Genomic DNA, 14,507 nt, shown 5'->3' on the forward strand with positions numbered 1-14,507 from the left:
CTGTGTAACTGGGCATACGCTATCTGGCCGTGTGTTAGGAAGACACTTCCTCTAGAAGTAGACTAGTCCATAACTGCCCACAAGAGCAGTGGTACGCAAACTTTTCCAATTGCGCCCCTGCCCCTCCATTATTGGGCAGCCAAGGCTTCCTCAGCAGTGGAACCTGGGCTGCAGGTGGAGTTGGGGGCAGAACAGAGGATGGGGGAGGAGCTGAGGGCAGAGCTGGGCTGGGGGCAGGGTAGAGTGCAGTTAGGGGAAGATCTGGCCTGAAGGCAGACCAGGACTGAGGGCTGAATGGGGTGGGGTGGGGCCAGGCGGCGGAGTGGGGCTGGAAGCACGGTCTCCCTCATTGTGGCAGGATTGCTTACCGAGCTCATCTTCCTATTCTTCTTCCTGAATGATGGTGGCATCTTCTCCTTCCTTGGAGAGGGCTTCATCCTTAATCTAGCAGTGAGAACACATGAATGAGCAGTGATTGCAGGATTCACACCACACTTAGTGACCTATCACACTCCATACATGTGCCAATCATAAACCCTCCAATGTGCCACAGCAGAAAGCTGGACTGGATCCATTTGCTTCTTGCTGTTTTCAAGGTAAGACTGTTCACCAATGGCCAGCCTTAGTCACTGGGCTGTGCAGCAGGGTTCTCCATAGGTGCAAAGCGTGCAACTAAGGAACTAGCTGCCCAAACCTCTCTGTTTGTTCCTGAATCATGAGAGAAGGAAACGCTGCCAATAAAAACCGGTAGGAGACAAGAAGCACAATCTGGCTCAGACAAGCACACAAGCTCAACTTCCTGGGCAAGAGGTACAATAAACTCAAGGAATGTAGCCTCCTGAGAAACACACCTCCTGCTCTGCACATCTCATGTGAGGCCATCTTCTGAGTAGCAAAGTTACAGGCAGTTATTTCTCATTCATTAACGATACCATCCATTCAAAAGTCTTGCACTTGGGAAATAAAAGGCTCAGGGGATGTGCCAAAATAAAGGGAGTATTAATAAGCAAGTGGTGGAGCAGCTGGGCTAGTGCTGGAGCTAGCTAGGTCTACAGTGACACCAGCACAATCCCTCAAAGGGGATTGGCTCAGGCCTCTCCTTTGAGGATGTCCTATGGCAACTCCTGTATGAGATCAATGTACAAGGTCTCAACACTAGATTCCTTCACTGTATTTACCATGTTCTTCTGCACTGTTTGTACTTCCAGCAGACTCTGCACTTTTCCCTACATGCTGGCTATTATCTGTTTTTACAGTCATGTCCACACCTCCCACACTGTTGTCCGGGCTATCTATTTGGGGCAAGGTTTTGGTGCCCTTTCTTACACTAACTGATTTTATCTTGTTTTCCTCTCCCATCCATTCTTAATCCTCCACTATGTGACATCTGCATATATGGTTTCTTGGCTCTCTTCCTGCAATTTTGCTGATTTGCACAACTTCTTCTAAAGCTCACAGTCTCTCAGCAAACCCTCTTCCCATCTCTGCAGTCACCATCCCAGAGCACCCACTTGTGGTGTGACCCAGCATTTAGGCAACTCTACTTGGGTTCTTAGGACTTCAGTGGTCTGATATGGTGGTGACTTGGCTCTATGGCCAGGTCACATGATAGTTCCACCCCTTTCAGGCTATCAGTGTCCCAAACAAGTAGTGTCCAACACAATACTGGTGCTCAACACATCTCCAGTCTCACTCTTCTTCCAAAGCAGCATCTACCCAAGCTTCCCCCTGGAGTTATTCTTCTTTTTCAAGGTTCACCATAGGAGTTAATGCTACTCCTGTAGCTTTCGCACAGTTCTCCCTCTGTCAGGTCCTGTCCACAGAGTTTAACCTCCAGACTATTCCTGAGTCTCTTGTTCCCCAAACCTCTAAACTCCTTCCTTTAAACTCTTCCCTGGGGCTGACACACCCTCCAGGTGTAATCAGCTGGGGTTAACAGAGCTAGTTAACCCCTTCTTGGCTTGAGTGGGGTTTATACACACCATCACAGATGTGCAAAAAGGTAAAAAAAAAAAAAAGCCCATCATGATCATGTTTGAAATGTCAGCTTCATTCTGTGTTTTGGAGGCCAACTCCAGAGATGGCTTCTGGAGGGTGAGAGAACTGGTGGATGTTGGAGGGGGTGTGCTTTTTATACCCTCAGCCAATATAGATAGTGCTTGTGTGTGCTCTTTACCAGAGACAGTTTTATGAGGAGGAAGGGATCCTTTCTTGTGACAACATGCCTGCATGGATGTATATATTGAGACCCTTGATTACCACCACACGTTCTGCTCCTTGTTCTAAAACCTTCCTTTCTGCCTCCAGCTGGTCCAGGATCGTTTTCTGTAACAGTGGTGCATTGGCTCCTCTTACAACAGCTACTAATTCTCCTCCCTGAAAGGTATTACAAGGCAATCAATCAGATAATATGCTTACTGGTGACAATGATGCTTATTTTTGTTAGTCCCACTAAAACAGTTGAAATACTAAACTAAATTTTTATTTTGAGGTCAGTATTAATTATGGCAGAATCCAGGTTTAATTTAGTTACTGGCAAAGAATACCTCCACCAAAACTGAATGGGAAGTGGTATGTGAAAGCAGTTGGTTGTTTAGAAGCATGAGCATTGATTTATTTATATTAGAGGAGAAAGGTTGAATAAGGAAAAAGCCTCTCATTACTTGAGGCACTGACATCCATGGAGGAGCTACCTAGAACTCATCAGCTGCGTGGAGTGGGATTAGGTATTACTCTAAGGCAGTGTTTCCCAAACTTGGGTCACCGCTTGTGTAGGGAAAGCCCCTGGCAGGCCGGGGTGATTTGTTTACCTGCCGTATCCGCAGGTCCGGCTGATCACGGCTCCCACTGGCCGCAGTTCGCCGCTCCAGGCCAATGGGAGCTGCTGGAAGCGGCACGGGCCGAGGAATGTACTGGCTGCTGCTTCCAGCAGCTCCCATTGGCCAGAAGCGGCAAACCACGGCCAGTGGGAACCGCGATCGGCCGGACCTGCAGGTAAACAAACCGGCCTGGCCCACCAGGGTCTTTTCCCCTATACAAGTGGTGTCCCAAGTTTGGGAAACACTGTTCTAAGGGGAGGGGATACAGTCATGTTTTCTTGTCTTGGTGGGGGATGCATTGCTTCCAGCCTGATCCATTTCTATTTGCTCACGCAGATGAGGGGGAAGGGTGTGCAAGCTGGCCCTGGCCAGAACAAGAGGAAATGATGTAACAACCCTAATAAGTGTAAGGGCCCTGCAAGACTTTCCTTGAACTCACAACAGCACAGGTAACCCAGTGGTCAGACTCAGTCATGAAGCCATTACACATCTGTGCCATGAGCTGAGAGGTTGCATGAAGGAGTCTTGCTACAGTGTATAGGAATTAGGTAGTATCCCTTTAAATAGCTTGTGAGTCCTTTAGTGGTGTTGTGTGCTGTATGTTTAGAAACCTGCTTGAGCAACATATTGTATATACTAAATAAACATGTTGATTTGGACTACAACATGCCCAGTGGGTTCCGTCATGTTAGGTTTGTTGAGTAAAGAGCATAAGTAACATTTCCCCTGGGTTTTCTGATCCTGGGTTCTTCCAAAAGACCATGGGGCACACTGCTAGCATACCTGGGTGGATAAAAATCGATTAAAAATTGGCTTTTCCATTAAATTAAATGCAGATTATTTTTTTAAATAAACCTATTTAAAATTAAAATTGAAATGACAACTAATGTTAAAGTCTAAACTTCTTTTACTCTAATAAAATCATTTAAATTAAATTCAAAACATAATAATAAGCAGTACATGTTTGCTGCCATATTTTAAAGAAAATCTAAACACAAAACTGGAAGACACTGACTAGGCACCTGGAACCAGAGTTTGAGGAAGTGCCAAGCCAGCTTTTGATAGCATTAGCCTCTTCTGTAGGTGAAGAGAGAATGCTTTCTTCATTTCAATTTATGCATCTAGTTCAGTTGAAAGTTAAGAAACCAAATGGGAATTGAAAAAGCATTAAAGCTTGTTTTTTTCCCCCCAATCTATAAATATAAACTAGGGTGTGAGGATGAGATCTACTATTTCTAAAATCTTGAAGGACATGATGACCAGAAACAATCAGTTCAGTTAAGTAGAGATAATACTTCCTTTAACAGTTTAGTTTTACAGGAAAAATGTGTTTTGATAAACTTTTTCTTATGTATTCAGCACTTTTAAGGTAGCTTTATTTAATAACAAAACCTTTAATGCTGTCTGAGTCCATTTATAACTGAATCTGAATTTCCATCCAAATAGAGCTTGACACAATCACAGGTGAAAAATTAATAATCTAATAAATAAGAAATGTATCATTCACAATTTAAGATAATAAAAATGGGAAAATTAAGAGGTTGACTAAATGTAAATTAAGTTATATAATTGTTTAAATAATGTGTATAGATACTGTGTATCATCCTGGCTAGCAAAAAGAAGTACCAAACTTAGTGTGAAGACTATATTTCATTGCAAATCAACATGTTTGAATTGTCACCGACCAAAGAGAATCAACCTTTCTCTAGGAAAATAACTAAAAAGTACAATGTAAACCACAATTAAAATTGATTATTAAAATCAAAGTTTCCTGCTTGTGGATTCAAATCACGATTTAAATAAGTTATTTAAATTGTTTTGCTTTAAATTAATCCATGTTGTGGCAGATCACAGTTAGCTGCCTTCCTGCTCGGGATGATTGGGAGGTCCTGAGTACCACCCCCACTCCCCAGGGACAAAGCTTACTCAGCTCCAGGCCAGGCAGGTGTTCTGCCAGAGAGCCCTCTTTTCTATGGTGCCAGGAAATGAGGGCAGCATCCGTATTCCCTCAGGGTGAGCCATTCAGCCTGTGGGAATAGGGAACAGTTCTGTATACATGCTGTGTATACAACACCATACTCCATCATCTGCACCAGCTTTCCAAGTGCCCATTTCCACTCATTTGACCTCAGCTACTCGGACTGTCCACCACTAGGGAGATAGAAGAGGGGTGTTAACACTGCTCAAATGACACCTTTTAGATACACGTCAAAAGCCAGTGAGCATACACCCTCATGATATAATTGAGACATGCAGTGCCTATTGGCAGATGACAAAGGGCTCCTGCAACCCTGGTTCCTCACCCCCATTGTCTATCTTCAGTTATGGCCTGAGCACAAACAGTGCTGCCCTGGGCCCTCAGCATGGCTGTAGGTACAAGTCAGCGAGATGCTCTGTGGGAGGGTTCTTGCCGACTGTGAATGAACTAGTGGGCCGGCGTGGCTCCCCTCCTCCCTGGAGAGGGTCGAGCCTCGCCGGAGGCCAGAGTGGGCGGAGCTACGGAGCTCTGAGCCCACCCCTCAAAGGGTCAGGCGGCGAACCGGAACTATAAAAGCCAGCCCTCAGAGCTCAGTCAGGCCCCAGCAGCCGGAGAGATCAGATGTACCTCAGGGAACTCGAGACTGGGAGACTCCAGCGACCCAGGGGAGCCGCCCAGACTGGCCAGAGCTTCCCCGCGCTTGCTATCTGGAGGAGCTGCCGGAGCTTCCCCGCACTCGCTATCTGAAGGAGCCGCCGGAGCTTCCCTACCCCTGCTACCCGGAGGAGCCGACGGGGCTTCCCCGCCCCTGCTGCTACCCGGAGGAGCCGCTGGTGCTACCCTGGCCCGACTATCCCGAGGAATTCCCGGACCTACTACCCAGCCCCGGTAGCGATGAGCCTATGCCCATGGACCCTTCCGAGGCCGTTAGGACCCAGGTAGGTCCACAGGGGGAGTACGGAAGCAGCCCGGGGGCAGCCGACCCCAGTCAGGCTGTGGAGTTGCTGGAGCCTATGTCAGTGTGTTGTGGTCAGGATCCCCACTGACTGACCAGCAGAGTGATAGCCGCTGCTAGGGCCCCGGGTTGGGAAGCAGTGGAGTGAGAGGGCCTGCGTCCCCCCTGCCACCCCACTCCGGGATGGCAGACTCCCCCTCTCCCTGGCTTGAGGAGGCTGAAAACTGTTACTGTTGCTCAGCCCTGAGAAAGGCCTGAGCTTACTGACTCAGCGTTTGTTACCCGCCTTGACCTAGGGCTGGACCTTAATCTGTTACTGGGACTACCCAGTCCTGACCCAGGCCTGAGCTTACTGACTCTATGTTTGCTGCCCTCCTTGGCATAGGGCCCAGCGCCTCGCAGCTGGTACGGCTGCCCTGCTGGAAGGCCTGAGCCCCTTGCCCGCCAGACGGACAAGCATCACAGGGACCACTGGGCTAGTTTCCGGAACAACAGGAGTAGAGTGGGCCAGCATGGCTCCCCCCCCCCCACCCGAGAGGGTCGAGCCCCAGCCGCACACGTTTACAGAGGGAAGCAGCATGTTCTCTGGGAGCAGATTGAACCATTTCACATAGTAATGGATGGAAGGCTGTGAGTGACTAGACAAGTTACTCTCTCACTAGGCACAGACAAGGGGACACCTGAGGTGATTTAAAGACAAGGCCCTGGTTCTCAACTATGTGGGGTTTTAATAAGTAGCCTCTGGGGCTCATTGCACAGGATATCATGGAGTCCAGAATTCAGAAAGGACATTCAGATGGAGAATGAGACCATCTACTGTTACATTAATGATGGTGATCTTGTCCTTTTAAAGAAGGGATACACACTTTCATGCTTCAGGGCAAGAGTCAACCCTGACCGACGAGGGCTAGGAAGAAACTTGCCCTATGGGCAGGTTATTCTATAACTGCCATTAGGAGCATTCTAACACCTCCCTCTGATGCAGCTCATCCTGGACAATGGTGGAGAAATGACACCAGCTTAGCTGGACCTTGGTCCTGATCCATCAGTTCTTCATTTCATTTCAAAATTCCATTACACATTTATTTCCCCTCACCTATACAGTATATTTTAATGTCTCTCTTGTTCAGTTATTTATTAATAAAATAAAACGTTGTAATTGGATTATTTACAGATGCTCTGGAAAGCAACTTTGGACAGAGTGTTCAAAAGATAATAACTGATTGGATATGATGATATTGCGTCCAGATGGTGGGTACATTATAAATACCTAGACAGACACACAGAAAATAAAACGACTATCATGCATGGCAGCATTTGGGAGAGAGAAATCAGTTTGCATTCAGGACAGGATTTTGGCATCAAACCGATTAGCGAAGTGAATGAAAGAGGTGGAATATATAACCAGGAGCTGGAGATCAAAAAAGCAAACAAGGCATCTATGGAAGAAAATGATTATTTCAACTGCTAAAGTTTATTATTGTGTACAATTTTAAAATATTTTAACTTACTGCATAAAACAGAAAGGTAGGTTCACATTTTCCTCTGTAGTTCTCTAGAGCATCAATGGAATCTACTTCAGCCTAAATAAAACATAATATCAAATTGGTTATATCAAAATTTTACATTGTAGAAAAGTAAACATTTTTTAAAGTGTTCAGAAATATTTTTGCCATATTGTGAGGGTTTGGAAAAGCTTTTAAAATATGTTTTTAGATATACACATTGCTTATATTAAGATCTTATTTTAAATGTCACTACCAATTTGTTCACTGTGCAAACATCCTTCTTTAATAAAGGTGTTAAGCACCACTTTTTAAATTACCCCCTATAAGATGTACATCCAGCCTCCGAATTAGCTTACTGGCATTTTTAAATAACTTTTAAATGTTTTAATGACTGACAGGAAGGCACATGAGGAATTACTGGCATATCTGATTTTTGATCACACTCCCTGTGTGACCCCACTGGAAACACCCGCACTCATTACTGATTCCCTAATAGCTATCATATTTTGAGAGCTATTCAGACAGCTGAGCTATTTAATATGCACCATATTGATTCTGTATAATCAGAATAAGTCAAATGTTTACAGAAGTCTAAGTATTGGTATATTATATTGCCACAGTTATCTTGGTGAGTCAAACTTGTCATCAAAGAACAATACCAAGTGTGATTGATTAGGAATGAATGAGACCCTGCTGATTAGCATTACTTACACTTCCAAATATGATAAAATACATAAAACCAAAAGCCTATTAGTCAGAATTAAAGATGTGTTGAGATGAATTATCCGTTTCTTTATGCATGATAAGAAAAAGGGTTTGTGCACAGTGTAAGGTTTGAGGTTCTGACCTATTCATGTCCTTGCTCTTAAGTGCTTGAGTATATAAGTGATGTGATAGTCACGTACCTTGTTGCCATTTAGCAACCATAACTAACTTCTAAAAGGAAGATTTTATATTTGGAATGTAATTAGAGAGACGATTGGAATGCATACCCACAAGAGGTTGAGTTAAGGTTGCACAGACATCCTTAACTTCAGCATTTCTCAACTTATGAGTGCTTCACTTTGCAAATGTGGTATTCTTACAGCATAGCTGTATGTCTGTGAGAGGGAAGACAGGGCAACTGTTATATTACTGAGTACTGTTTCTTAATTTATATTAAAATGTAGTCCCTTTCACTGTTCAAACTGGGACACAGCCCTGCAATTTGTATCCGTGTAAGCTTCCCCATCCTCCCATAATTAGGCCCAGGAAGTCAACGGGACTACACGTATGCATAAGAACTCCTGTCTTGTGAACACATTTGCTGCCTATTGCAAGGACAAGTGGCTTCAGCATTTCCTTGTCTGTTGATTCTGTGGGTGGTTTGGTACATTTGAAGCAGATGCTATTCTGGATTACATCTTACCACAGCAAAATGCAGGAGGTCATCACCAAGCTCATTCCTTATTTTTCTGAAAAGGTTCACGACTGTTCTGCATGGACCACACCAGCCCTGATACACATCAACAACTGCACAGAGGAGAAGCTGTGTCAGTAGGGTTACGCAATGACAGGATGGGGACAGTTCAGAAATACTGAGGCCAAGCACATACACATAACTTGGTCGGTGCAGTTCATCACTCCATTTTGATTGTACTAATTTCAGATTATGCAGGGTCTCTTGTGCAGTGAAAGGGGGAAATTTCCAAATGCAGATAGCCAGGAAGCAAAATCCCACAATTCACTTTCAGTCTAGACGTGTGGGTTAGGTGGTCCACACCCAGATAAATTATTAGAAAAAGGCTGCTTGTTGTAGGCTCAAATATTGCCTCTTCATAAGACAAAAACAGAAACACTGGAAAGTAAGGAAGAGTAGTGGCATGGGAAGAACAAGCATGGTACCTAAAAAAATACTGACAAGTCAGATTACGGCCATGAGTTGGTAAACTGATGAAAGTTGAACTGACAGGCAAACGTTAATTATTTGGTTTGTTCCTGTTCCTTAAAAAGGTTTTGCAAAAGGGATGTGTATACCAAAGAGCTCTGTTTGTTTGCTCTATTAATGCTGTGCAATTTGGCCTCTGAAAAATCTTGTGTACGACAGAAGCACTTTCAGAACATTATTAATCTTCACATACACACATGCATGTTGACTCAACACATACAGATTCTGCAAGAAAAAATCTCTTGGACAACATTAAAGTTGAAACACCAAGCCCTCAGAAATTCAGGAAATCAACCTTAACTCTCCCACCTTGTTTTTATCTTTTACAATAGGGTCTGGCTCAAATCAATAGAAATAATTCAGCGAGACAAGGTGGGTGAGGTAATAGTTTGTATTGGACCAATTTCTGGTTCAATAAAAGAAATTACCTCACCCACCTTATCTCTCTAATATCCTGGGACCAAGAAGGTTAAAACATCACTAGAAATAACGTGTCCATTTAAATAAGAGAAAACCAGTGTCTTTCCCTATAATTAGCGCTTCTGATAATAGAGGGCAGCACCTGCTCTGGACATTACTCATTGTTACAAGGTGTTTTGACCCTTTAAGGCGGCTGGGGCTCAGCTGCATCTGTTATAGGCATAGCTATCCCCCAGGTCAAGGAAATGGGCAAAGCCATATAACAAGGTGAACATGTGGTTAAGAGCAGCCCTGGTGGGAAAGTGAGAGCACTTGTGGTTCAGTCAGAGAGGGACTCCAGGGAGAACAGCTGTAGGATTCAGAGGTCTATAGAAGAGTAGCATGATATACGGAAGGGCTGGGAGTACAAGAAGAGGGGTTAGGAAGGAGCAATGGGGTGGCTGAGGCTACAAAGGGGCAGAAAGTCGAGTTGTTTAGGGTTCCCAGGATGGGAACCTATAGTAGAAAGTGGGTGTGGGTTCCCCCTGTGCTGACACCCTGTAAAAGGGTGCAGCAACTCCTGCTAGTAAGGGGGAGGACTGAGCGGCTGTTTATACTGCCATCTAATGAGGTACTGCAGTGACCCCTACCGGCCAGAGGAAAATTGAAAGGCTGAGCAGAGCCCAGCGGGAGGGCAGAGGTGGAAGAGAAGACAGACCTTCAGGAAGGAGGGGATGTGACCAGTTGATGACTGGAGTGGAAGACTCTTCTGTGTTGTGTTTGCCTGGACTTTGGTACCCTGAAAGAGGCAGACTTTTTGGGGCATGACCCAGGAGCTAAATCATCTCCGCAACCAATCCATGCTGCAGATGAGGGGAATCTGAGGCAGCAGATGGGCCTGGAGCCAGACTCTATAGGTCACTCTTACACTCCCAAATATATATACCTGCTCATTGAATCTCAGTGGAGGAAGCTAAGAGTTTTCTCTCCTTTGACATTCAGACTCTACTGTCCTGATACAGCACTGCATTCCAGCTAAAGCGGTACAATTCCCATGCTGGAATGACATCAGCTAGGATGGTAAAACTAAGGCCTGCTCTAGAAAATAAAGTTGCATTGGCTTAATGAAAGGTACGATTTTAAATTAAATTTAGTTAAGCCAGTGCAAAAGGGTATGTATGTGTAATGCCAACAGACCTGGTGGTCGGGATCGAACCTGAGACCTCTGCAACTTAGTGCATCAGCCTCTACTGCTTGAGCTAAGAGCCAACTGGCTGTTAGCTAAGACTGTAGAGCACACTCTTTTTATTTTGTTTTTGTGTTCTCTCTCCCCATCCTGATGGGACAGAACACCACACCCAGGAGGTGTGTGGATTACACATGCACACACTGAGGTGGTCCAAGTGGTGACCCATGGACTGGATCCAACTTGCAGAACAATACCATCTGGACCCCAAACGTGTCTATGTCCTACAGCAGACCTGCTCTACAAAATAGCATCCTATGTGCAAGGCCACTCAGCATGGAGGATGCCACTTTATAGAGCAAAATGGCATCCTCTATGCAGCATGACCTCACACGCACAATGTATGTGTGAGGTCATGCCAAATGGAGGAGTCCATTTCGTAAAGCATATCATTTCGTATGTGCCCCAGAGGTGCCCCCAGACTAGTATCCAGCCCACAGGCCTGAAAAGGTAGGACCACCAGCTTATGCCAATTAGTAACAGATTTTAATTAATCTGAGCAAGCCTCTTAAACCAAAATAAGAGTGTCTATCCACCCTTTTGCACCAATTTCACTACAATTGGTTAAAAAAATTATTTAAGTTATTTTATTTAATTACTTAAGTTAAGTTAACTGGTGCCACTTTCTCAAGTTACAGATAAAGAATGAACTCTCCTACATATGCATCCTTTGGGCTAGCCACTACTCAGGCTAACTCTGAGGAGGTTAGGCACCTACAAAGTGATACTGGTCCAAAGCTGAAGCACTGACAGTCTCAGTCACTGCAGGCTTAAGTTGATGACAGTGTTATGACAGGAATCTTTGCAGAAATATTTTTATTGCTGCCAGTTTGGGGAAAGCTGTTGCAAACAGCAGGAGAGTGTAACCTCTGCCTAGAGTCATCTCTTTAAGTAGAGTCAATTCCTGGGGCAAGATTCTCCCTGACAGATTGAAAGGGGTATAGATAGGAGTTGTTAGACTAACCCGAGCAAGAGAAATTTCAGATGAAGTAACATGAAGGAGCCTCAGATGTCTAGTAGATTGTGGAGCAGAATCTCAAGCAAAGTGGTAACGTCATTTCAGGCAGGACAAAGCAATTGCATATCTACAGCAGCTACCATTCAAGGGGACCAGGATGATCTAAAGACATTTTATGTTAATTTTATATCTTTCTATTTGTTTCCCACCCCCTGCCTTACACGGAAAGTAGCACACCTTAATTTCAATACTTTGCTGGTCCTGAGTGCAGGGGAATGTTTATTTTGGAATTAAATGCAAGTGATCTGAAATGTTTGCTCAGTCCTTACCTATCAGTCCTTTGAAACCCAACATTTCCTCCCAAAGCTCCTGGTTATTGATAGTAACCTGAGTTAAAATTAAAATATATACATTGTGAGTATGAAGAGTAATAAATAGCAATATGCAATAACTGTTTATTTTACTACAAAACAGTTTCACTTTTATATTTAAACAAGTCACAGCAAACCATGACACAGGAACATCTGGAAGAAAGGTTCTGACTAAAATACTCAGTATTGAAGAGTCTCTTACAATACCCAATACCCAATGGGATGTTAATACCAAGACCCACTGTTCTGGGGTACCTGAACCCCCCAGCAGGACTCTGTATGTGTGGTAAGAGGGTAAGAGCACAGCTGTTTAATCTCCTCCCTTCAAGCAGATATATGTGGGTGCTGGCAGATGTAACAGGGTGGGTTTACTCTTGCCAACACTGCCTTTCTGACAGGGGAAGAGGGTACTTCTACTGCTCCTAAGGGAATTGGGCCCCATCTCTCTGAGAGGGGAGCAGGACCCCAGCCACTGTCTCTGCAAGAGGGAAGGTCATTGGGCATGGTTCTGCCATTCCAGATTTTAAGACAGAGCTAGTGGACAATCTACCCTCCCATTCAGACCTGTCCAGCCCCCTCTTCCCATTCCTGGTCACACAACACTCTGTGGCAGTGATAGTGTTAATTATGTGGAAAGTCACGTGCTTACAATTGTCCTTTAACACAGTAGCAGCTGAAAATATGTCCAAACCAGCACCATGTGATCACCCAGCTCTCTACAGACCATGTGAACCACAATTCAAGAAATCCAGGGCTAGGAAAGAGCACCAGTGCAAATTTCCCCATGGAGAAGTATTAAGTCAGTATTAAGGATCTGTATTACAGTGTAATTGCAAGGAATGTAATGTGTATTATGTTACTGTACATGCTGTATGGGACTTATTTATAGAAAGGCAGAGTCTGTCAGTAAAAGTGGTGAATGTAATGTGTGGTGGTAAGATATGTTGAAGGAGGATACTCTACTTGGACACTTCTTGGCTTTTATGGGTTTGGGTGGATGTTCCTTTTAGGCAACCCTAACTGGGTGTTGCTTGTTTGTTTCTTTGGTGAGAAAATTCTTGGTTTGTGAGAATGTCCTTGGTTTTTTGAAGCTACATGTAGGAATTCAGTAGAAATGACACCAGACCTTTCCTCCCCTCAGAAATTACAAGTGGAGAGGGAAGTTTTCCATGCGAGATGTCTGCCTCATACTTTTCTACTTTTTTTAAGTTTCCACAAATGAGATGAAAAAATATATTTTGCCCCTTTTACAAAATTTGTATAGTTGCTTTGTTGAGATGATCTAGAGCATCCATGCTTTGCAGCAAGGGCTTGAAATTTAGCAGGGATGTGCCTTTAGTTAGTGTCAGGGATGTGTCTTTTGCCTTCTCGGTTTAAAAAAAATATAAAAGCCCAAATTTGGCCAGTTTGAAACATCTCAGTTTGCACATGCTCACTGAAGACTTGTTAGTGTGACAACTGATTGCTCTGAAGATTCCATCTGTAGAGAGCATGCTCCAGTCTAAGGCTGTTGGGGATGAACAGGCCTTTCCTTGCAATTGCTCAGGCCCGTGTGGCACCAGGCACAGAAACTGAAAGCAGGAAGATTCTCTCCAGTGCTTTCAACGCTCCTCCTGCTGGCCTGTGGAAGAGGACGCTGCCTGATTTGAATGCCGGTGGGACAAGGACCGGACCTGGGGCAGTAGCAAAATGAGTAGATTAGGACAAGAAGCCTGGAGTGGGATAGAACTTGGACTAGGGTGACCAGTAGGGCCGGCTCCAGGGTTTTTGCCACACCAAGCGGTGGAAAAAAAAATAAAAATAGCTGCGATCGTGATTGGCAGCAGCTCCACCATGCCGCTTTCTTCTTCGGCGGCAATTCGGCAGCAGGTCCTTCCCTCCAAGAGGGACCGAGGGACCCGCCACCGAATTGCCACTGAAGAGCCCGACGTGCCGCCCCTTCCCCTTGGCCACCCCAACACCTGCTTGCTGAGCTGGTGCCTGGAGTCTGCCCTGGTGACCAGACAGCAAGTGTGAAAAATCAGGACATGGGGTGGGGGCTAATAGGACCCTATATAAGCAAAAGACCCAAAAATCAGGACTGTCCCTATACAATCAGGACATCTGGTCACCCTAACTGGGATTGGGAGGAGGAAGACTAGTACTAAGAGCCAGTGGGAGAGAACAGAGATGGGGGAGATCGACTGGATTATGAGCTGGAGGATGGAGAATCTGGGACTGGCTGGGGACAGAGAGTGGGACTTGTATGAGAAGTCCAAAGGAGTAAACTGAGGCGAGCTAGGCAAGAAGATTGAGACTGGTTTGAAGAAATGTGGGGGAGAGGGGTCATGGCGGAAGAGACAAGAC

The 14,507-nt window shown here is 44.9% G+C and overlaps 2 protein-coding genes across 6 annotated transcripts in view; one reads left to right on the plus strand and one right to left on the minus strand.

The window, feature by feature from the left end:
• Positions 1–14,507, plus strand: part of PPP2R3A (protein phosphatase 2 regulatory subunit B''alpha) — a 767,863-nt gene that overhangs the window by 319,701 nt on the left and 433,655 nt on the right. The gene's annotated exons all lie outside the window — the stretch shown is intronic.
• Positions 1–14,507, minus strand: part of NME9 (NME/NM23 family member 9) — a 40,462-nt gene that overhangs the window by 984 nt on the left and 24,971 nt on the right. For 3 of the 5 annotated variants that reach the window (XM_050965718.1, XM_050965716.1, XM_050965719.1), the window contains 4 exons: positions 12,120–12,177; positions 8,669–8,772; positions 7,264–7,335; positions 458–2,376 (listed from right to left, as the gene is read on the minus strand). In XM_050965718.1, the coding sequence (XP_050821675.1) occupies positions 2,188–2,376; positions 7,264–7,335; positions 8,669–8,772; positions 12,120–12,177 (423 nt within the window). In that variant the 3' untranslated portion in view covers positions 458–2,187. The other 2 variants (XM_050965717.1, XM_050965720.1) reach the window with 2 other exon arrangements.

The sequence above is a fragment of the Gopherus flavomarginatus genome, chromosome 8 (assembly GCF_025201925.1).
Source record: "Gopherus flavomarginatus isolate rGopFla2 chromosome 8, rGopFla2.mat.asm, whole genome shotgun sequence".
NCBI classification, from domain to species: Eukaryota; Metazoa; Chordata; order Testudines; family Testudinidae; genus Gopherus; species Gopherus flavomarginatus.